Genomic DNA, 25908 nt, shown 5'->3' with positions numbered 1-25908 from the left:
TCCCTCACTGTGTGTCAAAGTTAGATGGACTTGTACATGCTCGGAACTGTGTAAGCACATTTTTTTTTTTTTGACAGGGTTTCCAGCAATACCTTCAATGTGGAATATGGTCATGTGTCAAAGTTCTTTCAAGGCTCTGTGAGATGTTCTGCTTATTTTTTTTATTTAATTTTTTTTCTGCTCACTCTCAATCTAAAACTAAAACTAACGAAACCACAGTAAAATGAGTGTCTGTGGTATCTCGCCCGTGACGTCACTTCCTGCCAGCAGGCACAGGAGCCGAGACCTGTCAACATTCCGTGGCTCTTACTGAATCGGCGTGTGTTGTGGTTTAACCATTTCACGTCTGTCAACAGGCTGCTTTCCCCATCTCCGTCTCGACGTCCATGGCTGCAGACGATTACAACCCCGTGAGTCTTTCTTCCCCTTTTTCTTTTTCGTGCTTGCGTCCGTGTGCGTTTACTTTATTCGACCTCGGCTCCGGCTGCTCTGAAATTGTGTCTGGCCTCTCTCCGTTCACGCGCGACAAAGTTTTTAACTCCCCCGTCAGGGTTGCGAGCGCCTCAGCAGAGGAAGGGGGAGGGCGGAGGCGAGGGGATGGGAGGCGAGGTTGCGTGTTTTTTTTTTTGTTTTTTTTGAAGACGAGGGGAGACGACAAGAGCGCGCATGTGACACTCGCTGTGTGAAAACAGGATGTTCAGGGCGGCCGCCTCTTATTCCCCGAGCCGTGTCGATGCGCCGCTCTCGCCTCCCCGTCTCTGACAGCCCGTCCTGACTCCCCTCTCTCTTCTCTGCCCCTCCCAACCCTCAAGGTCTCCCTCAGACACAAGTCCAAGAAGAAAACCCGCGAAGGTGAGACCACTGCACCGTGGACTGTGTGTGTGTGTGTGTGTGTGTGTGTGTGTGTGTGTGTGTGTGTGTGTGTGTGTGTCTTTCTCTCTCTCTCTGAGAAAACGTCAATGTTAGAGTTTCACTTCAGCCTTCTTCTGTTTGATCTCGACCAGACGGCTCTGAGAAACGAACTCAAACTCAGACCCGTCATCATTAACTTTGTTTTTCTCCCGACACCAATTCATTCCAGGAACAGGTGGGCTGTGATTGTGATTGATGCGACTGCTACCGGCTCTGCGTGGGCCCCACCGCCGCTAATTATAGCAGTCGCTGTGGCTTTTTTCGGACGATAGACTATAGAGAGTTCTTCTGCTTCCTCTAATCGCTGTCCTCGCTCTCCTCGGTCCAAATAACGACTGCCGTGTTTTATTGTTTGTTTGTTTTTTTTTTTTCCCCCGTCCGTTTGTCCGTCCATGCGTTCTCAGGCAATGGCATGATGAGCAGGAGACGCGTCTCGGTCAAGGAGCTGGGTCAGCCGGACCACCAGGGATGGCTGTACAGGAAGAAGGAGAGCACGGGCTTCCTGGGTATCAAGTGGAAGAAGTACTGGTTCGTGCTGAAGAAGACGTCGCTCTACTGGTACACCAACCCGCAGGTCAGATCACTGAGCGCCGCCGTTCGTTCCGCCCTCATTCAAGGGAACGCGTTGTCGCTGTGTGACTGAGCGCTGCTGAGAGCCGTTTGTTCAGTGTGCGAGCGGCCTGCACGCACAAAACCGTGCCCACCTCCCGAAACGTTATGGCCGCGCTGCATTGCGTTTGTAGGCACTCACGACACATTATAGGCCAAACACTGTCCATTGTTATTTAGTGTTTTTTTTTTTCCTCAGTATAAAAATATTGTGCGTTTTCTTCAGTATTTAAAAAAAAAAATAGAAAATTTAATTGATTAATTTAGCAGCGGTTTGTTTCAGTTTGCAATGGACTCATATTTGTGTTGCAGATGCAGGATATTTCAGCGAGGCATAATTGTTTCTCACCTTTAAGCATTTGAGCTTATGCGTGTTTTTTTCTCCTTCTTTAGCAACACAAGAGGAGGGCGTGAATTTCGGAATTACTAAAATCGTACTCGTCGTGGAAGAGTGCTGTCTTCAGTCCTAAGCGCAGTAACGCAGTAATAAAAAGAACGGAAGAAATGTCACATGTGCTGTGCTCGGATCATTAAAATAGGCACATAGAAAAAAAGAGAATTTAGACAAGTGGTACATTTTGCGTATCGCCAATAAATTGCAGCCTTGCATTCAACTTTTGTTATTGCGACGACACCGTGAGAGTGTAGTACCATGAGTTACCACTGCGGTATTGTGATCTTAAGTTAACACTTGCGAAGTGGGGCAGCTTCATTTGTCTCGCGCGTTTCCGACACAAGGGGCATTTTCAACGTGCTAATAAGAAATAAAATGAGAAGAAAATGAAAAAAGTTAAAACTAAATTACAATTTATCATTTAAAATCCCAGATTAACACATTTTGTTCCGGAGTCACACGATGCCTAATGTGCTCTGTGATAGTAAATGGTGCTCAGGAGCAATTTTGAACATTGAAACTGCAGCCTAAATTAAACAGTGAGAATGGCGCTCAGAATCACCTCAGTCCTGATGAGCTCACAGTAACTAATTGTTGAGTGAATGAGTTTTTCTATGTTTTAAGCAAGAGGAAATCGAGTCATTTGCGTTTGTTTTCTGCTGGTTTTTGGCTCTTTATTAATCTTTACTCTGCTCCTTTTTGTCCTTTTTGCAAGGTAATAAAATAAATAAAATAGTAAAATCATAGAACAGGACAAGTTTTGTGCTTTTTCCCACACTGACAACACTGTAACATGCAGCAAGTCAGAGATGCAGCAGAGGGGCAGCACAGGCGGCAGATGACTGGATGACTCAGGCTCCTTTCTGCCACAGCTGTGTCCCTGTCCTGACATCTCTGACTGCTGGAACTGCAGAGTCGTGGCACTGAGTTTCCTCAGAATACGCCAGCGTGCTAAATGCTGTCACCAGACTGACTGGGCTCGTTTACCCAGAACGGTGACGGTGACAGGGGTGAGGAAGCAGAAGAAGTGGCGGCAGTGTGAAATGTGCAGAGTGTCACTGTCAGGAAGTGATGTCGCCGGTTTGGTTTTAACGCTGCGTGACGCTCGCTGTGTTTTTGTCACAGGCAGAAAAAGCCGAGGGCTACATCAACCTCGCCAACTTCATGATCGACAGAGCCATCGAGTGCAAGAAAAAACAGTGAGCTCACCTTTGGAAGAAGCAGAGTCAATGTGTTCAATGATTCTGTCGGTCCACCGGTGCGTTTCGAGTGTATGCTGATTTTATTTTCTTCCGTTTCCACCTCTCCCTGTGCAGTGCGTTCAAAGCTTGCCACCTACACGTCATGATGTTTTATTTTGCTGCTGAGAGCCACGAGGACATGAACCTGTAAGTTGCCTTTAAGTGCAAATTTTGTGCATTTTGGTGATTTTCAAATTAGCTTGCAGACCTAAACAGCGCTGTTGGTAGTACGCCAGTCCCTGCAGAAACCGTTTCAAATTGAGAACAATGAGTTTAAGTAAAAACACAACCCTGCATTTTAAGATTAGGCCATTTGAACTAAGCTTTGAACTGAGCTTTGAAAGAATAATAGAAAATTTCCATTACAAAAGCCACGTCTTGAGAAAACATCACAGCACAATCCAAAACACACCGTCAGCTTACGACGGCCTTCAAGCGAGAGACGGCTGCAAGTCAGAAAATGTGACAGGAAGAGTTTGATTGAATCCACTCTGGTTGCTCTCCCTGTTGTCTGACGTCTTTACCTTCACGCCAGGTGGTTGAATAAGCTCGGCCTGGCCTCCATCCAGTACGAGCCGGCAGACCTTCCTGTCGGTAAGCACCGCCCACGACGTTCTACCTTCCGCAGTCAATCACTAAAAGCTCATTGGTGATTTAATGTTGTCCCCCCCCCCCCCCCCCCGTCCCCCTGTGAAGAGTGCTACAGCGAAGCCAGCGACCACGAAGAGGCTGAAAGCACAGACCTGCCCCCTCCACCGTACTCTGAACAAACCCTGCGGGACTCCGTGGGCGCGTCGGGCCCACCGGGTAGCACGCATCAGGTCAGTGGCCGTTTTGGTTTTTCTACCTTTACAACGGTTCTTATATATATATATACATATATAACAATATACATACAGCAAGGGTCTTGCTCCCAGTTAGCTGTCATCTTTCGCCGCCATATTTTCAAGGAAGCCTGGTGTGGACAATCCAGCTGCCTGACATTGCGTTTCGTAGTTAGGGTGACGACTCGCGTCTTCAAACAAACCAACAAAGAAGAGGGTGGATGAGGTATCCAGGCTTGGGTGTGCAGGCCACTGTAGCTCATGGGCAAGCTCAGGAGGGGGAAAGGACACATCAGTATAAAATATAACCAGTTGATGTTGCTTTTTCTTCTTCGAAATTTCCAAATGTTTCACACTTTACCTTTAAACCCCCTTTCTGATGCTCGGTTCGAACCCTAGCAAGTCATCTTAACTGCACTGATGCCTCAATGCATTGAGTTGCTGCCGTGTAATTGGATGTCCAGCTAGTAGCTAGTTGCGTTAATAAAAATAAATGTGACTGTGGTTTCATCGGCCTGTGCAGGGTACACTTCCCCCACCCTACTCCTCGTCGGTCCCCGGCGGCGCCAACGGCTCGCCGTCCTCCCCCGTCAGCACCATGACTTCGCAGAGCTCCACCTCCTCCTCGCTGGCCAAGCAGCGGCAGTCCTGGCTGGACCTGGTCTCGCAGGCGGCGCCGGCGGCGTCCCCCACCTGTGCGGAAGCAGCCGTGGTGTGCTCGGCCCAGGTGCACTCGCGGCAGGTGCCGCAAGGGGCCGCCGACAAGGTCGCCGGCGAGCGAGTTCCGGAGGGCCCCTCAGGGTGCGCCACCCGGGAGGCGGAGTCCAACGAAGGAGACTTTTCATCAGAAGAGGACGAGGACCAAGCAGCTGGTTGTGAAGCTCAAGAAGAGGAAGGTGAGACTTTCTCTGATTGGTCTGGTTCCTTGTGCCGCCCGCAGAACATCCAGAGTCCACTTCATGACTCTGGACTTTTTTTTTTTTTTATCTCACCACAGCTGCTACCAACTCAGACGAGATGGAGAAGCTGTATATTCACCTCAAGGAGGCCAGCCTCTCACCAACGGGACAGCGCAAGCCGTCCACAAAGAGGGAATTCAGGGCCTCTTTCATAAAACGCTGCAAGAACCAGAGTGTGAACGATAAGCTGCACCGAATCAGGACTCTCAACAGCACGCTAAAGGTACACACACTCTGGTTTGCACACCACCAGGGTCAAGTTTTTAAAAAAAAAAACAAGAGAAAGGTTCATTTTTCATTTACATGTAAGGCATTTTTGGCTTTGAGTAACAATTTGTTCTGTCATTTGCTGTCTCGTTTCCGTGCGCAGTCTAAAGAGGCCGACCTGCAGGTCATAGAGCAGGTGCTGTCGGAACCAGAGCTCACCGCAGACAAGTTCAGAGAGTGGAAGGAGGCCAACGTCCCTCTGGTGCAGGAGATTCATGCTCACCGGAAACGGCATGTGGCAGCAGAGAGCACGAAAGGCGCGGTGTCCCTCGGCGGAGCCTCAGTCGTTGAGAGCAGTTTATAAATACTCTCCCGCAGTGCTTTTTTTTTTTTACTGCACTGGAACAAAAAAAAACCTTGTCACTCTTGCGTATGTTTCAATGGACACAGAGACTGCTGCTGCATTTGATGCTACTGATTCATGTGAGCAGGCTTTTCTTACGTCTCAACTTCTGTGGTCCAGGATGAAGAGATTTTTTAATTTAATTTTAATTTTTTTTCACTTCTGAAAGGAGACGATGCAACTTATTCAACAGGACACAATAAAATGTGAAATGTTTCGCAGAGTATTACTTTTATTGTTTCATTTGTAATATTTGTTGACTTTTGCCTGTGATTGTTGGTTTTTTTGTTTTTTTTATGGTGTCGTGTGTGGACTTTTGTGTAAAATTGTTTTAATAACTGCTATGGGAGTACATTAACACAATGTTCTCAGTCTTGGAACCACTTGTTTTTAAAAGAACGTTTCCTCTACTCTGTCGTGGACAGTTTTGTAGCGTGTTCAAATACTGGTGCTGTGCATCATCTCTGCTCGTTACACATGTACAGCGACTTCTACTTGATTTGTGTACGTTTTGTAATCTAGTAATTGTTATTTCTAGATGTAACACCGGAGCCGGCTTAACTAAATAAATGTTCACAAATCCTCTACTTGCACATGTCTTCACTATTTATGGTAAATGACCAAGGATACGGTCAAAATTGCAATCGCGGTGTCGTTCAACGTCGCGGTATCTCACGTTTGGTCCCTACAAAGGAGACAAAACTACACTCAGTTCTGACACATCAACATGAATGAGATACTTGCTAAAAGGGTGTCAGTACAACAATACAGGCAGAGTTCCAACTGCAGCTCTAAGGTGCAAAAGCTAAGTGCGTTCCAGTTGGCACAGCACGACATTAGATGGGCCGTCTTTCAGGTTCTGGCTGCTGCTTCATTCATCTTGTTTTGTTTTAATTAGTGACGTTATAATCGGATGTCAAATTTAAACACATAAACAGTAAATGACATAAATATGTCTTATATTTACTTTTAAGTCATTCACTTCTAGAGTTTCGAACTAAAAACATGGTTGTCGGTTAAACGTGGACGCCAAGGCCCATTCTACGGGCGTGAATTGGACGGCCGCGCTCAGCCGCGAACGCTGGAATTGCATATTACTTTGAAATAATACAAAAACAAAGAAACAAAAAGACGCTGAGTATTCTGCAGTTTGTCCTAAAAATTGCAATACCCCAAAACTGAAGCTAGGTGTCGTCGGTCTGCCCTGGTATTTTCCTCTGAGGTTATGCGCCATATTGGCAGTCTCCTCCATCTCATCCTACGTCGAGCATGCATTTCTGAAACCGACTGTGTTGAGGGGACGTCTGTAAATATTTACAGTCACGAGCGAGCCGAATTACAACACCATGGAGGCCGTCAAAGCCTTCAACAATGAGGTTTGTTTGAATGCACAGAACATTTGTGATGCGAAGATGTTCTTACCGTTGCTTTTTTATCTCGCAGGCTAATGTTAGCCGAAAAGGAGTGAGTCGCTTCAGCTAGGAACAGGCCGCTGTCTGCACTTAACAAAAACATTGAGACATTAATGTTTCATGAGTCTACTTTTTTGCTTACTCTTCCTACTATGTTTTAAAATACGTCTCTGTAATGCCCACTGATTGATTGCTAATTCTCGGCTACATATTTATCACAGACCGGTGCTAACCTTAGCTCGCTAGCGCTAGCCACAAGTTAGCAAATCGTCTCAGTTGCGTGATAACTTGTCAGGCTAACCTGGCCTTAATTAACCGAGATTTATTTGGGTTAAATGACTTCTGACCATTGCAGCATTGTCATGAATGCAATGACATGCAATTCCAACCGATTGGGTGTTCATTACAATACAACCATTTGTCCGAGATGCAGATGAATGGAAATGAATTAGAGGTAGGTCTGGTTTACCGCCGTGTTGCCTGAGCTAGTGGCGCAGCTCTCTGTATTGACAGCAAAGAAGCTCCGCTATTTGGTACAGCGAATGCTAACGTCACTTAGCAGTCATACTTGATGCCCAACACGAATTAAATTCCCCAATCGCAATAGCAATATATATATACATATTTTAACAGTTGTATCAAAACAAATATTAAACCAGCGACATGCACAACATGCCATTTCACCCTAGGAACAGAATGGAACCTTAACAAAACAGTTGTTTTCATTTGCTCGTGTTATTCCTTTGTTAATTTAATTGTCCTCTTTTTTTTTTGTTCTTTTTTTTAGTTGTACTCATTGAATGAGTACAAGCCGCCCATCTCCAAGGCCAAGATGACCCAGATCACCAAGTCTGGAATAAAGGCTATCAAAGTAAGTATGTAGTGTTGCTGTGTGAAACAGGTGATGGTGAGGAAAAAAAACAAACACACAGAGAGAATGGAAATTCTCAGGGGGGGAAAAAAAGCATACCTAATTGTGTGTCATAAAAAACAAAAAACACAGTCAGCTACATGCAATGCCTTTAATATGTTTCCCAGCTAATAAATAACATAATAAACCTAGCAGAAGGATCTCATGCGTTGCGTAAGACACCCAGAAGCCAGTTAGCTGAGTTTGACACATCGAACATACACAGAAATTAGCGTTAAACTAGATTTATTTAACAAGTGTTGGAAGGACAGATTCCTGGATTGAAACTACCACGTCAAATTTTACAAATATGATCTCAAACTAATCATTAAATCGGCGGTGTTATAGTAAAGTGAGCTAGGACTTAAGAAATAGATGGGTGTATTTGATATGAAATAGGGAAGAGGTGAGCCTCATAGTTTGAAACTATAGAGCAATGTAATCAGTGCAAGATTTCCTGTTTATTTAAAAAGAATTATGAACTAAATAAAGTCACGCTAATGTGCCTTTTTGTGGTTTTAGTTTATGATGAGGAGGCAAAAAGTAACACTGAACCAATAATCTCATATTGCTTGAAGCCGTGTGGTCAAATATGGTTTGCACTTGCAAAATGCGACCTGCTACACCTCATGTTATTCAGTTCAACTTCACAAAATTCACTATATATGAAAATATACACAAGAAATTTATGGAGGTTTGTCGGTGTCGATCAATGAAAAAAAAAATGAAAATCTTTAAATGCTATAATCAGGTCAACAAGGTGTCAGTGGTGAAGTGAAATCGAAACTATTTGATGCGGCCTTTGAGCCTGGGTTGATTTTTGAGTGTAAACCCGAAGGTAGAGTTGTTGTTCTAGTGCCAGAGTGGTGACACCAACGTTTACAGCTTATCACTCGTGTGCAACATAGTATCAATTACATTAAAAAAAAGAAAAAAAGGTTTTCCCAAGTTGTTATTGGTAAAAAACTAGTTAATATTTAACGATATTTCAAAAGACGACAACATAAACATAGTCACGTGGCTTTCATTCTGCATTTACAAATGCAAGCAGTTGGCAGAATGTCAGCTGATAACTTCATTTTGTTCACCTGAACTTTGGTATTAAATTGCATCTTTCTTCTTTTTTTAAAATACTTTTTTCCAGATACATTTTGAATACAAATAGTTGGTGAGAGATAAAAGTGGGATCAGAAATATCCCTTTATTAGATTTTGAGCTTGACATTGTTGGTGGAAAAAACATTGTTTTCATTTTCATAGACGGTAAAAAAAACAAAAACATTGTTAATAATTTTGGTTAAATGTTCGAGTTAATAGACGGGCAGGGAAAACATATTTCTTTGTCTGTGAAGATTTGATGAATTCAAGATAGATCGCAACAGTTTATTACTGCTTTACGTCATTATCTTTGGCTTTAAAAAAAATCTTAGTCATAACAATGTCTCTGAATTTAGGCCAAATGGCCCCGACCCTCTCCTTTCTGGTTGAATTTTCATCTTTATTTCTGAAGAGTTTTCACTGGGCACCTTTAACTGGTGGGATTAACCTGTCCGGCTAAGCCATCCACCTAAATTGTGTTTACTGGTCGAATGTTAAAAAATCATCATCTCAGGACGTAGCGGTGAAAAGTCTCTTCCAAGTGGTTGTACTTATAAAGTGCTGAGCAGAAAATCTATTCATTTATTGAATACTAAAATGAATGCAAGCGTGCTCTTCATCGCCAAGCAGAAGCAACGAGTGAACCTTCATCAGTCCGTGTCTCACCTTTCTCCTTCCTCTTTTGTCTTCATGGCATTTTAGTGTAACGGCGAATATTAACGGCATGTTAGTCAACACGTCGAGGCCCGAAATAGTTCATTGAACCGGGGGAGGGGGGGGTATCAACTAAACCACGAATAATGTAAATACATTTTCACATTTGCGCCGGCCTTTGTCCACGACGGCGCTAAACGGACCGGTTTCGCCGCAGCGCGTCTGTGTTTGTTGGGAAAGAGTCCCCATAGTTCAGACGGACGTGATCAGTCCAATCGGTGCGCCAGCCAGTCGTACCACAGAACCACGTTGCACGTGCATATTTTAGCCTTTCAGCAGCGACACGGTGGCGCAGTGGTTAGCGCTGCCGCCTCACAGCAAGAAGGTCGTGGGTTCCAGTCCGGGGGCCCGGGCCTGGGACCTTTCTGTGTGGAGTCTGCATGTTCTCCCTGTGTCTGCGTGGGTTCTCTCCGGGTTCTCCGGCTTCCTCCCACACTCCAAAAACATGCATGTCTGGTCAATTGAACAGTCTAAATTGTCCGTAGGCGTGCATGTGAGAGTGAATGGTTGTCTGTGTCTATGTGGCCCTGCGATGAACTGGCGACTTGTCCAGGGTGTCACCCTGCCTTCGCCCTATGACAGCTGGGAGAGGCTCCAGCAGACCCCCGTGACCCTGAATCGGAATAAGCGAGTATAGAAGATAGAAGCCTTTCTGCGGTCCCCTCTTTCGCTCAATAGTCTCATGTCCTGGTGTACTTTGATCGGTTGATCGGGAATCCTCGGACACGCCCACTCCTTTGACGTTCACGCCGAGCCCTTTGGAATGTGTTGTCACCCAGCCATAGCGTTTGGCCGCAGCTGAGTTGAGAACAGCTGAGCTAGGTACATTCGGAATGCAACGGGGCGCTGCCTGGTGTTCGCTGCACAGCGTGCAGACCCCCTACTGTTGGGGGTGAACACTTGTGATTGTCTGTGGACAGCGAGACAGAAGGATTTATCCCTAAGAGATTCCTCTGTAGTGCATCACGGCCGCGAGGTCCCGTCCCCTGTTGCCCGATGCCTTTAAAACTCAAAGCGTGTAGCGGGGGGGGGTGGTGGGGGCGTAGGCTGCAGCAAACACCCAATGAATGAATCAATGAATGAGTGAATATATTGTACAATAAAAATCCAGGTTGTCTGGAATATTTTCTTACGAGAGTGCAACAAAGTAAATGCAACAAAGAGTGACTACTTACCAAAAAAAACAACTTACACGCGTCTTTAAATGTTGTTTTTTTTTTTGTCTGCAAAAACGTCCAGAATTTTTCAAGCTCCTACTTAAATCGCATCGGTTTGCTGGTCAGACTAAAATTTTTGGCAGCATTCGGATTTGTTACCTGTTTGGATTTTTACCTGTTGACATCAATAATAGCAGAGGAGGACAGCTTGGACGCTCTTAGAAACTTAAAACACGCAGTCTCAGCTTTTTACTGTGAATCGCCTCCGTCTGTCGGCCGTCTTGTATGCAATATTGAAGTCGGTGCGTTATTTACAGTTGTTAAAATAACACAGCACACACACACACTGTAAACTTTTGAAGTGGGTTAGATGAGAAATCTGATGCTTCAACTGTCGCCCCCCCACCCACTATAAATCATCCCAACATAATTTCCTTTGGGATTTTTTTTAATTTCAAATAAACATCCGTGTTGTTCCATGTGTGTTTTTTTTCATCATAAAATCAGACATATTTTAATTTAGTAGTTTTATCTCTGCAAAGAACTACAACGTGTGATACTTGAAATTCCTCCTGGTCAAAGGCTCGAGACCAGGAGTCCTGCGCAAATAAAAGCGCGTGACAGTGTTGTAGTTTGAAGGAACTTGCTTTGCAGTTTGTTTCATTGTGGTGTTGCTGTGCCTCGTGTCCCTGTGAATAACACCCGTTTTCCCTTCCCTCAGCAGCTCTCCCAGCTCCCCAAAAGCACTGAAAGTGAAGCAGGAGGATGGGGTGGCGAGAGTTACACAGAGATAAGAGAATCCCTAACCGGCTTAGGTAGGAGTACGGGTTGCTTCACAAGATAGACGGACGGAAAGTCAACAAATCTCTCAATCTTTTTCTCCCACACACACAAACACACACACACACACACAGAGCAGAGGGGAAAGTTGCTTTTGCTGTTGTCGTGGGCACGTCACCACCGCTGCTTGTCACAAAGTGTTCGATGCCAGCCGACTCTGAGATGTTGTTGTGTGGACGTCAAAGCTGAAATTCATTCCCCTTTCCCTTCCCGTCGGGCTCACGCTGTGCTCATCTGCTGATGCGCAAAGTTTGGAAGTCGAGTCAAAACGACTGCCGGTTAGATCTTGGCTGCCTGTTGGTGTTTTAGTCGTCTGCATTGGAGTGCTGGATCTTAGACCTCTCATGTTTTGTTGTTTTGTTTTGAAATCATTTAATAGAGCAGTCTGGGCATAAGCCAGTTGACCAGAGTGTATGGAGGGTGCATGTGCAGTATGTATCCTCGGATGGACATTTGATTTCAAATGATTCAAAGAATGAGAATTAAGTGAGTTGTATTAATGCAATCAAAGGTAGACAGTTCATGGCTCCTCTGTTAATTGCATGGGCTCAATAGGGCCGGGTATCAATCACATGTTTTGACACAACGCCAGAGTCGATTCTTCCTCCAGAGTAATGATTTTTTTTTTTTTTTTTTTTTTTTCCAATTTTGCTATTAAAGCAGCTCTCGGTAACTTTTCCAACATAAAATTATGAATCCATACTCGGTAAAGCGGCACATAACCGATTAATAGGATTAATGGTGCACTGCACTGCACTGCGTAACTTTCAAGCGCGACCCCGACACACCGGACGACCTACTATACGGCGACGTCACATGTTTATTGAGAGGCGGTCTTACACACTACTGTTGCAAATACATACGATTGTAAAATGACTCAATGGAACCCAATAAGTAACCTCGATGAAAGACGGAAGTCATAAATCAATAAACCAGCGCTGCAGCGTGTTTACTTGGCCACTTGGCCATTTCCACCCAAAGTTACCGAGAGCTGTTTCAAAGCACAAAACCTTCTCTTTTGCATGAACTGGTGATCCCTGTCCTCTCTCCTCTCTCCTCCCAATGAAATTTGTTGCATTCCCGTCCTCCACCTTAATAAAATGGAGCCAAAGTCGTAGACTTTTGTTTTGCACGACACACATTTTCACTCTGGACGAATGAACGCGTGGAAGCCGATTGCCAGCGCACCCCAGATCTTGAAACACTCACTTCAAAAGAGGATTGGCCGCGAGATGCTTAAATTCACTTTGTTCCAGACCGTGTTCAATAGCATGGGAGCGTTTCAGTCCCCGCTACAAATCTTGAGCTGCTAAAAAATGTTGATACCCGGCCCAGGAGCAAGGCAATAAATTCATTTTTAGATGGGTGGGCTCATGCTTGTTGTTGTTGTATACAATGCATTTTGAATTTGCACTTCAGAGTAGTGCTCTGCCGCCGCTGGTCTTCATTATCGTGTGATGATGATTGGTGGCGGCCGGTCGATGCGTCTTCTTCAGATATCTCGTCGTCTTTGTCTGTTACAATGGAAAACGAGAGACTCCGGCATTCACTCAAGTCGTTCACTGTGACGTAGGCGGCTTGTGACGTACACACGTGTTGTCACACGCAGCTACACCCAGGAGCCTGAGAGTATTCCAAATAGTCGTTGGCTAGACCCATCAAGCTTGTTGTGTTTTGTTCTGCGTTTCCCTTTAAACTGCAACACCAACGGAATATTGTTCCTGTTTGAAACATGAGCGGGAAGAGAAGAGCGGGAAGCGGTTCTCCTCATCCGCAGTGTGACGAGTTTACTTGGACCCCAATCACACCACAAACAACCTGACACCACCTCCTCTCTCCTCTCAGTTGAAATTGGGGCCAATTTAATTGGGACAGATCGATTGTAAGAAGTTGTCACGATTATTTCCACTCTGTGTAAACGCACCTGCTGTAGTGTTATTGTGTGTAAACTCTTTCATCGCTGCAGGAGCCTGTCACTCTTGTGGCTCCAGCTGATGTGTTAATAGATGGCTGCATGGTTGCTTTAAAATGCCCATGCCACATGTTGCCTTCACCCAGGTTTGCGTTTTAAGCTTGATTCTGAGACACTCGACTGTGCACTGCAATAAGTGACATGCTTTTTGCTTTCTTTGATCATCTTGTTTAATGACCATGAGAAGATCACATTCTAATATATGTTCAAATCCAGTCAGTTGCCCTCATTTTAATTTTATTTCATCTTTGAGCCCCACACCTGCGCTGCTTAGCTGTGGCATTCTGTGCAAACTGTCTGCCTTCCACATTAAATCGCGTTGCAATGCTCATTCAGCACATGACATAAATGTGTGTATGTGTGCCACGGTTTTCCCACATCTCTACTGGTGGGTTTGAGGTGGAAGTCAATCAATGTCACGCACATGCTCATTAAGCAAAGACAAACGCGCTTTTCAACTCTAAAACTTATCATCATTCTTAAAAAAAAAAAAAAAAAAAAATCCTTGTGTTTCTCCTGCAAGTTTCCCAAGGTGCCACGACTGTTGACTGAATGCGGCACAGTTTGTTGTGGGATCAGTCCAATCGGTGCGCCAGTCGTACCACAGAACCACGTTGCACGTGCATATTTTAGCCTTTCAGCAGCGACACGGTGGCGCAGTGGTTAGCTGCTGAGTTGAGAACAGCTGAGCTAGGTACATTCGGAATGCAACGGGGCGCTGCCTGGTGTTCGCTGCACAGCGTGCAGACCCCCTACTGTTGGGGGTGAACACTTGTGATTGTCTGTGGACAGCGAGACAGAAGGATTTATCCCTAAGAGATTCCTCTGTAGTGCATCACGGCCGCGAGGTCCCGTCCCCTGTTGCCCGATGCCTTTAAAACTCAAAGCGTGTAGCGGGGGGGGGTGGTGGGGGCGTAGGCTGCAGCAAACACCCAATGAATGAATCAATGAATGAGTGAATATATTGTACAATAAAAATCCAGGTTGTCTGGAATATTTTCTTACGAGATATAGTTTACGAGATATTCAGACCTATATAGCAAAGCTGTTGAGAGCATGGAATCATGGTGGGATTGTCAGTGTGTATGTGGCCGGTGTTGGCCTCTTCTGGTGATTTATGTAGATGTTAACGCAACAATCTGAAGTGCAGACGTGTATGGCGTATGCAAATTGAAACCGTCTACTTTTCAGAGTTGTTGGTTTCAGGTCCTTTTTTCAGTTTGGTTTCGATTGTTTTTCGCATCTCGGTCTCTGCGCAATTTCCCTCCTAATTGGGAGCGTGGAATTGAGTTTGCGAGAAAAATGAAGTGGGGCTCACTGGGAAGAACATGGCACATTTTTTACCATCCTAATTGTCCTAATTTAGTATTAGCTTTAAGTTCTACACTCTTAACAACAGAATATTTTACCCCGTTGTTTGCATACACACTGACATGGATTGGCTATAAACCGACTGAGGCATTGGTATGTCTTGCACACAAAAACGAGGCTTTCTCAGACGAACAAACACCTGTCCACAGAAACATTAGCAGAGATAATTTTGCGTCGTTAGGAACCTCTTAAAATAAACACTAACATAGAATCACGATGGGCGTAGGGATCGGTGCTGTGCTACTCACTCATACCTCTCACTAACTTTCTGTAAGTTCAGAATTATTCACTAGAACACAACAGACAGCGTCTAAAAAGTTAAGGCAACTGCACTGGTTAAGCCTGAGCTTGACTTTCTAGACTACCATGGCCTATAGACAACTCAGAACTGTTACAGGCAGCACATATGGCATAGCGCGTCTTCCCTCATAGGTGTCTTATTCTCAGTTGTGCCAATCAGTGTTATTGTTTGAAAGAAAGTCTTGCGCTGACATTCTCAAAGAAACAATTTATTTTGGAAACAACGACAGCATGAAAGGTGGCAGGCGCATCTTAAAATTCTGGGAAAGTTCCCTGCTTTATTCTAGCCAGTCAGGATTAGATTATACATGTAAATCTAAGACACAATGAAAATAATTTCTTATTAAATCTGCTCTGCTCCCAAAGAAACCCCAGAGTTTTCATTACGCATTTTGAATTAATTTGATGATTCCAAGGTCAAACGCACCTCATGCGTGATTCACTGTCAAACCCTGATGATTTGGGAAGTTAATCAATCATTCCACTCTTATATTAAAATGTATTGTGGTGAGAAATGTTCGATGTTATACTAAGTCTACTCTCAATGTCCGGGCACCTTACTGAACTCTAGCCAGTTGAGACCATCAGACGTCCCATGGTTGGTCAGCACTGCTGACAATGTTAGTTGCCAGCATGTACACCAACTGGTTCTAGCTACCCAAACCTGTATTAGCCCAGGAGTTAGCCGGAATATAAACTAACACCGTGACTCTGCAAATCGACGCACTAGATTACAGATGTAGTGTTCTAGACTTCAACTTGTACTATCGTTGTCTTTACTAGTGTTGCTAAATTCAATGCATAACCCTGCAATAGTCCCAGAGACCACTGGACCACACCTACCTCATGGTAGTTCTTTTTTCCTTTTTCCTCTTTTTTGGAATTTTACCCTTTTAATACTTACCAATTCCTGAACACAGTGCTAAGATGTAACATGGGCAGGGTTCTGGTTTGCATGCACAGACTTACAATACTGTTGATTCGGATGAGGGAGACATGATGATGATTAGAGGTGAGATTTTTATCACACTGCATTGATATTGTTTCTGTACCTGTTCCTGGTACATTCGGCTGTTTGAAAAAAAAATGGCTTCAGCTGGGAGTGAACTGTGTTCAGAATCTTCCAACTCCTCTTGGAAGTTGTGATTTATTGGTTTTCTCATCCATTTCAATGGGAGAAATGGAAGCCGCACTTCTTCAGATTGATTCTAATGTTTTAGTTGTAAAGTAAAGATAAACTAATTATGTTGTGTGACAGTTGATCCTTACAGACAGACTCGCATGAAGAGCTCCACCACTGAAAGATACAAATTTGGAACATGAATTAAGTTGTGTAGATCACAGTGGATCTGTTGTTCAGTGGGTGTTCCTGTTTGCTCACAATAATGAGGCTCTCCTGCTACTCTCGGCTCCACTGGGTTTTTAAACTTTTCAATTAGGTGGTAGTGCCTTGTGTCAGGTGCTATTTTTATTATTTATTTATTATATTTATTATTTTTTTAGCAACGTTGCATGAACAGGTTTGACTTTGTTGTGAGTGCTGGCCACTGATTGGTCAGGGAGGGAGAGAGGACGCAAGACGATTGAGGAGAGCAGCTCAGAAATCGAACCCCCCATTTTTTATAAAACCTGGCATCAGTGAATGTGTGTTTAAAAAAAAAAAAAAACCCTATGATGGCATAGACGAAGAAACGGCTTTCAAACCAGTGCTGTTAACTGACTGACAACGTTATAGTGAACTGCGAATACATTTCAGAAACAGAGCGATCCACAAAAGCAGGTGTTTCAGGTCCCTGAGCTGATGACTGGTTTCAAGTTTAAGTCAATGTGAAAACAGTTTTGAGAAAAGCAACTTCACCCATGTTGACTCAGTCGTATGATAGAAAAAAGTTTGATTCATTCTGGCCTTGCATTTTCTCATGCTCTCCCAGAACCTTTGTGGGTTGTCCTCAGGTGTTCCTGTTTCTTCCCACAACCTCCAAACATGAACATTGGCAACTCTGTATAGTCCGCAGGTTTCTGTGAGCATGGATGGTTGTTTATCTGTCTGCGTTAGCCTTGAGACGTACAGCCCTGCGTGTTGGTGAAATTAAACAGCGCCCACAGTCGGCCAGTAGTAGTCTGTCAGAGCAGTCCATGCTGTAAAACTTTTTAGTCTATTCACATGTTAGGATCTAACTACTTAAATGTCCAGATTGGACGAATATCAACTTGTGTGCGTTGATGCATTTTAGTTTGAAAAACACACACGTCTAGCCTGTAGGAAACCCGTTGAGCTGAGGTAAAAGCTAGTTTGACTATGATTTTGATATGGGGGCTACAGTTAGAGGTGCTCACTCTGATTTTTAAAATGCAAATCACCTTCCGAGTTCAATCTGAGGCTTTTCACATTGTAAATTAGGAGTGTACCTTTGACCGTTTTGAAGATGGTTCTGGCGACAGAAGCAAATATCTCAGGAACAGGTCGGGGACTTTGTATGACAGATGTCAAATTTTATGTAGTGCATAAATTGCAAAGCTGACCTGCGAAAATGAGCGGCTCAACAAATACCTTCAGACTGACGGAAATGGGTTTGCAGGTTCAGCCAGTGTAGCTACTCGTTTGATTTTGGTGAACTTAGGGGGTTAGCAAAGTGTGGTTGGGCCCATTAAAGCAGTCCAAGGCTAAGAGTCATGAGAACGGACCGGATTGACCTGCAATTGCAGCCTTTGGGGGGGGGGTCGCACAGGTGGCTTTCCAGCCGCACCATGTTTCCAGCTTGTAGCACGACACTTCAATTACTGTTTGAGAAGAAATTGTCCCAGTTATTTCTGCTGCAGCACAGGAGCAATTTAAAATTTTCATAGCTGAGCAATTTATGCATGAGCTCGGCCACTTCGCTCCGGGTCAAACTGGTCTTGGACCTCGTGACTGCCAAGATGCTGTTCTTGAGTTGAGGAAACGTGGGAGCTTTTGTTTTACATCCTGCAAGGCAAGGGCCCACCCCTGGCTTTCCTTATGTACAAGGGAAAAAAAAATTCCAGGAATTGTCCAGCCCTTATAAACAGGCAGGCAGAAGCATGCATGATGAATTTTACACATCATCACAACGCAAATTGTCCGGCCTGGATGATACACAGGCGTTGCAGCTTTTCAGAGCGCTGTCCTTTCGTTTTCTCTGTTGCAAAATCCTTTACCTGTATCATGGATTTGCCTCCCTCATGTGACATTGTAGCTGGCGTTTATATTGCGTCCTTTCGAATAAAAACCCAAGTTTTAATTAAACTCGTTAGAAGGGATGCCATCCAACGTTTTAATCTCCACATCTTCGAAACCAATCCAATGACAGTGAATTAGAGCGTGTTTTTTGTTTCTATTCTGACTGATACATAATCTGTCGGAACATAGATGGAATACGTACTGAATGGAATAGTAATCATTGAACACTGGTAGTGGTTGGTTGTCCGGCGCAATAAACCAAGCTGTTTTTTGCATGCTTTCCGTGGCCCTCTCGCACGTCTCTGAAAGGTTTCCAGTAATGTCGGTGGCATGAGGGTGCAGGACGACTGTGCTCGATTAGGTTAGTAGTCGTATAAAAACGACTGTGTCTGTGAAATGTTTGCATGACAGCAGGAATGCTCCCAGAGTAGTAGTACAGTTCGAGCTGGAGCGGACTTATGGAACAGAGTGCTAGGACTGGCGCGCTGGATCAGCTCCCCCCCCCCCCCCCCCCCCCCCGCACACGGCTCTGATCCAGGTTGTCGGGCCAGCATTGGGCCTATTTTCAATGCTTGATCGGAATCACAGCATCCATGCTTGTTGCAGCCACAAGTAAGGCTACAAGTAGGAAAAAGTACGTTGTAAGGACAGTCAAAAATGTACAAAAAAGTATGATCCGGGTGTCTCTAATGTCTTCTGTGTCTTACCGCAGTTGCGCAGTGAAGAGCACATTTCTGCATCTAAACTTTAAACTGGCTTATTCACACTCGATGTTATAGGGTCGTGGACGTTTGATGAAGAAGCAAATGTCATGGCTTGTGTAATATTTCATTTTGGCATCGCAAAGTGCCGTCCTGTAGTTTGACATTTGACATTTTACAAGATGGAACAACATCCGTTACCATATGTCCGGCACATGTCATTGAGACACATGCCTTCAAGGGATAATTCAGATATTTTGATGTGACGCAAGACTCATATGATTTTACTTCTGGGCTCTGCATACCTGTAAATCCCCTGTTTTCCAGCCCAAACAGCTCATCTCCAGCGTAGTACAACACATCATCTTGTTGAGGGCTACAGTCCCATAGGAAAAGGTTCAATTGGTGCGGAGTGCCCAAAATCTACGAAAGTGAGCTATAGGTATAGGGACAAACATGTGTACCTACAAACTTTCAATAGTTGGTTAGTTATTTTCCGTGGCGCGAAAACCTTTTACTGCTGGAGCCTGGAACCTCGAGCAGTCCTGTCCTGTTCCACTACATCGCACCCAAGGTCATCAATTCCACGCCATGCCGCGTTCCACATTCTCACGATCTTGTTGCGCGGCGTGCGTTATTCGACACATGCGTTTGGTTTTTAGGAAATAAATGCGTTGGAAATGTGCACATGGTACGCTGCATTGGCAAAAGGCTGTGCCGCATGGCACTAAATTAGCTGAACAGCGTGAACAGGAACAACACACTACCTCGGCTCGCACATTTGCATCACTTTCTCTTTTGCCAGCCGTGCGTGGCGGCCACCGCGTTTCAGTGTTTCAGTCCCGCACCCACGAGAATGAACCCTTAAGTTGCACTCTAGGAACTTGTAGTGTGACAAAGCAGTTTCCCCACTGAAACATCCATCAATCTAATTTTTAGGTGGCAATTTACAGGGATTGTTTGTGAAAACGTGACTTCTGCCACTGACAGGCCACGAGTCCCTATTGCAACCTCGCATCAAGACACCCAAACTGTACCTTCAAGTTGCATGGATAATATTGCAAATTCATGGAGTCTAATCTTATTTCAAAGAGACACCAGAGTTGAGTGTTGTTCATACTCCTCCTGCAGCATTATTGGCTCGTTTGTGTGTTTTCAAAGAGGCAAATGGCACTCCCAGCAGACCTAGGTTACATGCGCTGAATTTAAGGCCGATGAAATTGCGTCCTCTGTTTTAACACAAGCATATTGTGAGTACGGTTGCAGTCTTTTAAATAATGACCAGCTAATAGGTTTCCTTTTTAGAACGAGGTTTAATTCTAATTCCGACACTTTATCTATTACCCTCAGCATTTGTACCATGAACTCTGGACAGTCTTTGTCTCTTTTTCCTCCTTTTTGGGGTCTTTGGTGCTGCAGTGGTTAGTGCTGTCGCCTCTAAACTACAAGGTCGTAGGCTCCATCGTGGGCCTGGGGCCTTTCTGTGTGAGGTTTGCATGTTCTCGCTGTGTCTGCGTGGGTTCTCTCGGGGTTCTGTGGCTTCCTCCCAAAGTCCAAAAACACGAGGGGTGAATTGGGAACTCTAAATTGTCTGTAGGTGCGATGAACATCGCCCTATGCCACCCTTGGCTAGGCTTTAGCTTTAGACCTTTATATAATTCTGACGAAAACCATAAGGCAAGTTTTAAAAATGGAATCAACAAGTAATGGATGCAGCAGATTCGGGTCAGTTCAAGTTGTTGGAGAATGGTAGCAGCGCAGTTGAGAGTGGGTTTGGTTCCTCTGTTGGCTGCAGTCCTTCAAGGATGATTCAGGCGTCGCTAAGAAATCAGATCAGTCAGATCAAGCGGGGTTTTGTGCGTGAGACACACACAATCATTTCTTGTATTCATGTGTGCAGGATGATCTTGTGCGTTACTGCGCGGCCCCCGTTGGGTTTTCAAGGATTTACGTTGGAAATGATTGTCTGTGTTGGTGTTTACGCCTCCTGTTGTTTCTTTACCTCAGTTTCAGTTGATTGAATGAAGATGAAAATGGTTCAACTTACTTGTTGAAGGGTCCTGACTTCTTAAAAAAAAAAAAAAAAAAAAAGATAAATTCTATTCATTACTTTAGAATAAATTGACGTACTACTGTTAAATTTTCCTTTCGCTGGCCACTGTTGGGAAAAAGATAAATGCCTGGACACTTGGCACACAGGATGCTTGTTTTTTGTTTCCACAATTAAATTTGTATGGCTTTCCCCATTTTGGGGCAAATCTAGCTTCTTTGAACAGTGTTGATGAGACTCAACAGCATCAATATTTAATATAAGATTAAAATAATAATAAATTAAAGGAACCTTTTCCCCTAAAAGCTTTGAGACATTCATCTCTTCAACTTAGAGAACTGACGGGCCGTTCCTCACTCTGGTCACCTTCATTTTCCCTTCCAAATCGCAGGATGACCACTAAACATGAAGCACTGAGAGTGCTTTGCACGATCTGAGGAAGTATGTGACCGAAGGATTGTGACAGACAAACACTATGAACACTATGGCTTAGAATATTAGGAACCTCCCCTTCCTGTTATGAAGATCACCGTCTGCACAATGGCTTTTTGTTGCTTTTGTCTGTTGCCTTTAAAACTTTTTAGAGCTCAACAGTTCATGCGTTAATGTTCACTGTATCTCCTGTACTTTGACTCCCTCTGCTGGCTGACTGCAGAACTTGCAAGACTGTTCATGTCACTGAAGACAAAGCTCTTCTATGACAATTTTAAAGGCTGTTTCTCTCCTCTTGTTTCAAGGTCATTGATTTAACAAATATATAAATAAATATTACTTCACGAAATCACATCTATTCTAGTTTTATCTATCTATTTATCTATCTATCTTTTCTTTTCTCTAATCTACTTTATAAATTTTGTCTACAATGTTGAAGTGCAGGATATATAAGTTGTTCGTTCTTAGAATTATAATGACGGGGAAAAAAAGGGATGAGAGTTGGCAGGTTCAAATTAACAGCCAGCTTTATGTACATTCCTTTAATATGAGATACAAACCTTAGGATTAGCCATCATGTTATTGTTATTAGGCTTTATGCCGATCATATCGGCTGTATCGGATCGGCCGATATTTGGCATATTTTGAAATGTTTGTGATCGGGCGTCATGCCATAAATCACCGATCCGATCAATGACGTCATGGTCGCATTGAAACTTTTTTAATCTGTCTCATTTACTCCAAAGTGTCCACAGCATCGACATGTTTATTTGTTTGTATCCGAGAGCTAATGATTCATGATTCAAAAAACGTCATTTTCGTCTTTGTGCCTCTTCCTGTTTTGAGTACTGTCGCTGTGTGACGGACAATAAAGTTTCTTTGAATCTTCACGACGGCAACATCCATGGGCGACACAAACAAACATGTCGGAGGTGTGGAAGTTTTTCAAAGTGAGAGAAACAGACATAGCACAAGCTATCTGCAATATATGCAACGCTACAGTACCTCGCGGGGGAACGTCGCCAAAAAATTTCAACGCGACAAATTTAATCAGGCACTCGGAAAAGATACACACGGAGGAGCATGTCGAGTTCAAGAAACGCAGCGCGGAGAAAGAAAAAGAAAAGTAAACTCCGAAACGAACTTTGGACAGTGCTCGTCCGTATAGTCGGGAAAGTGAGAAGGCAAGGGGTGTACATAAACAAGTGATTCAATTATTGCCCCTCACGTGATCGGATCAGTGATCGGTTATTGGTTTATTTAAACTCACTGATCGGCACAAAAATCGTGATCGTGTAAAGCCTAATTGTTATACCAATGAAGCTCTTTTACCATATGCAGATTGCTCAACTCATTTTTTTCTTCTTTCTTTGTGTCTTTTAGTTTTACAAACATGTTGTCCAGAGTGTGGAGAAGTTTATACAGAAGGTAAGCGGCCCCGACGAATACACCTAAAGGGGTCATATTATGGCCACTTCCAGATTTAACACATTCATTTTGCTGTGAGTTGCAATGCCAGCAACGCTAAATTACATGTTGAAGAGCTGGAAAAAGTCACTTTCTCATCATGGGACCCCTTTAAATAAATGTGTGGTTTTTTTTTAAATACCTTCGGTTCTTTGCACATGGAGACGAGTTCGTAGACTCTCGCACAGACTGACGTGGTTCTGTTGCCAACAGTGCAAGCCAGAATACAAAGTCCCCGGGCTGTACGTCATCGACTCCATCGTCAGACAGTCGAGACACCAGTTTGGCACGGAGAAGGACGTCTTCGCGCCGCGCTTCAGCAAGAACATCATCTCCACGTTCCAGCACCTCTACCGCTGCCCCTCAGATGACAAGGTCAGGACTTTATATCGTTGTCATTATTATTCTTTCTTTTCCGACTTTGCAAACCGTTGCTCTTTTGTATTTATTTGTATCCGAGGCGCGCTATTCTCGATTTTGTCCTTGGGCCGCAGTTTAAAGCAATGAATCAACCGCCACATGGAGTCGGCAGAAGCGGTTCTGAATCAACAAACTGCAGCCTTTATTTGAAGGCCAACTGAGTAGTTCTGTGTGTTTGGGTTTGGTCTGTGAGAGACTTTGATGGATGGACCTGACAGTGTGACGTTCTACCGCAGCCGCCAGAGTTTAGGCCTTTTTTTTTTCCTCCCTCCTGCATGATGCATGTGTTTCTGTACCCCTGTGACAGTCCTCGTTTAAATAATTACTCAAAGATTTTAATTAAAAGCAGTCGTAGCTGAGGAGAAATCATTTCTATCAAATCCATAAGCCATTGGTGAGCCCTTTCACATTATTGAAATTTAGAATTTCAGGTTTAAAGTTGCTTCTCATCATATTGTCGATTGATTTTTTTACTTTGTCATACCAGTCAGTTTTTATTCATAGTTTTAATTTTTTGTGTGTGTGTGTACATTTGAATGTGTTACCAGAGCAAGATCGTGCGGGTTCTTAATCTCTGGCAAAAGAACGCCGTCTTCAAGAGTGACATCATCCAGCCCCTGTTAGACATGGCGGCGGGGATCCCTCCCCCCAGCGTCACGCCGGTCATACCCAGCAGCGCCGCTCCGGTCAACAACACCACGCCCGGTCAGTCGAAACGTTGCTCGAGTGCAGCGAAAGCTGGCCCACTCCAAACATTCTCTCGCGCCGGCCAACCTCGATAACACCTCGTTCTGTGTGTCAAGGCACCCCAGCCACTCCGGCGACGCCAGCCAACATAGTTCAGGGTCTGCCCGACTGGGCGTCACAGATCACCAACACGGACACTATGGCCGCGGTGGCGCAGATCCTGCAGAGTCCTCAGGGCCAACAGGTGAGTCGCCTTCCCTGCAGGCTCGGCTCGAGTTGGGCCCTGCAGTGAGTCACAGGCCTGAATTATCTCACTGTACACTTGGAAAACACTTGTCTAGTCTCTTTGGTAGAGAGAGACACACGTAAGAGACAGGCAGACATATGCAAATGGGAACTGAGGCCGGCAAAACTACGGAGTTCCTTCTTACGCAGTGTATCATATAATTGATTGATTTATTGTCTTAACGCGGTCCTAAACTGCCCATTGTAGCTGCAGCAACTGGTCCAGAGTGTGCAAATGCAGCAGCAGCAGAAGCTCCAGCCGTCCCTGCTGCAGGCCCTGGACGCCGGCCTGGTGGTGCAGTTGCAAGCGCTGACGGCGCAGCTCACGGCTGCGGCCACTGCCAACAGTCTCAACCCCCTCGAGCAAAGGGTCTCCTCTTTCAACAAGGTACTGCCGCAGGTCAGCAACGCATCGTCTCCCAGATATAAAGACTCGGAATGTAATTGGTGTCTTGTCTTAACGCAGAAACTTTTGGGCCCGTTCGACTTCGGCAACGACTCTGAACGCAGCGAAGAATCCAAAAAGGAAACGTCCTCGTCTCAGCTGTGAGTGTCTTTCGGTTCATTTATCACGACTGCCCACCTCCACGGTCACTTAACGGTCACGTCCGCTTGCCGCTTCCAGGCCCATGGTGTCGGAGCCCATCAACAGCTCCCTCTTTCACCAGCTTGCCGAGCAGCTCCAGCAGCAGAACCTGGAGCAGTTTCAGAAGCAGCTTTTGGAGCACCAACAGAAGGTTGTTGCAACCACCACGTCACCCAAATCTGTTTCCTCCAGAGGCTCTGCGCTTGAACTTGCGCTCGAACGGTTGAGCGCATGCGTTGGTTTACATTGCTCCCACTCTTCCTTTTTTCAGGCAATTACCATTGAAGGGCAGGACTCACTTTTTGGGCCAGAGAACTCCGTTGCAAACAGTCAGAACAGCAGCCAGCCACAGCTTCCTGAGCCGTCAAGCAAGCTGGATGACTCCATAGACAACCAGCAGCAGGTATGTCGGGCCACTTTCCCTGAAGTCTCCAAGTCTTTGTACTTTCGAAAGTCTGCTTTGTGTCCACTATTGCACAGTAAGACCATTTTGACGCATAGATTAAGGTTACACTAGATTATGGAGTAATTGAATTTTCTGCATCATGTGGTTTTTCTGAGTGCGTGTTGAAATGACCTTTTGCTTGTAGGACATGGATCTAGATGAGGGTCCTGATGGCATGGAGGAGGAAATCTTTGAGACGGAAGAGAAGAAGGCTGTCAGCACTCGCTCCCGAACACGCTCACGCTCACGCTCGCGGTTCGTCTCGTTTGTTTCTTCCGCTGTCTCGTTTGTTTCTTCCGCTGTCACCTCTTAAA

General features: G+C 44.7%; 2 protein-coding genes across 5 annotated transcripts in view; both read left to right on the top strand.

The window, feature by feature from the left end:
• LOC142888994 (connector enhancer of kinase suppressor of ras 3-like) overlaps window positions 1-5763 on the top strand; it is a 44960-nt gene extending 39197 nt beyond the window's left edge. Inside the window, exons 16-25 of the mRNA XM_076027511.1 lie at window positions 357-410; window positions 813-852; window positions 1317-1486; window positions 3041-3114; window positions 3232-3303; window positions 3692-3750; window positions 3853-3977; window positions 4504-4876; window positions 4978-5162; window positions 5310-5763. Of these exons, the coding sequence (XP_075883626.1) occupies window positions 357-410; window positions 813-852; window positions 1317-1486; window positions 3041-3114; window positions 3232-3303; window positions 3692-3750; window positions 3853-3977; window positions 4504-4876; window positions 4978-5162; window positions 5310-5510 (1353 nt within the window). The 3' untranslated portion in view covers window positions 5511-5763. The remainder of the gene's footprint in view (window positions 1-356; window positions 411-812; window positions 853-1316; window positions 1487-3040; window positions 3115-3231; window positions 3304-3691; window positions 3751-3852; window positions 3978-4503; window positions 4877-4977; window positions 5163-5309) is intronic.
• A 1005-nt stretch (window positions 5764-6768) lies between these two features.
• Window positions 6769-25908, top strand: part of scaf8 (SR-related CTD-associated factor 8) — a 54512-nt gene continuing 35372 nt past the window's right edge. For 2 of the 4 annotated variants that reach the window (XR_012926768.1, XM_076027508.1), the window contains exons 1-11: window positions 6769-6925; window positions 7749-7832; window positions 23088-23132; window positions 23385-23546; window positions 24140-24296; window positions 24395-24522; window positions 24772-24951; window positions 25030-25109; window positions 25189-25300; window positions 25421-25552; window positions 25740-25849. Coding sequence is in view for 3 of the 4 variants with exons in the window: in XM_076027508.1 (XP_075883623.1) it covers window positions 6896-6925; window positions 7749-7832; window positions 23088-23132; window positions 23385-23546; window positions 24140-24296; window positions 24395-24522; window positions 24772-24951; window positions 25030-25109; window positions 25189-25300; window positions 25421-25552; window positions 25740-25849 (1220 nt within the window). In the remaining variant the exon portion in view is untranslated. Of the gene's footprint in view, window positions 6926-7748; window positions 7833-11560; window positions 11655-23087; window positions 23133-23384; window positions 23547-24139; window positions 24297-24394; window positions 24523-24771; window positions 24952-25029; window positions 25110-25188; window positions 25301-25420; window positions 25553-25739; window positions 25850-25908 lie in introns of those variants that run through there. The other 2 variants (XM_076027510.1, XM_076027509.1) reach the window with 2 other exon arrangements.

The sequence above is a fragment of the Nelusetta ayraudi genome, unplaced genomic scaffold (assembly GCF_046127955.1).
Source record: "Nelusetta ayraudi isolate G7.1 ecotype Tasmania unplaced genomic scaffold, CSIRO-AGI_Nayr_v1 ptg000021l, whole genome shotgun sequence".
Classification (NCBI taxonomy): Eukaryota; Metazoa; Chordata; class Actinopteri; order Tetraodontiformes; family Monacanthidae; genus Nelusetta; species Nelusetta ayraudi.
Note: the sequence above shows the minus strand (reverse complement) of the source record. Positions and strands in the feature narration are given on the sequence as shown.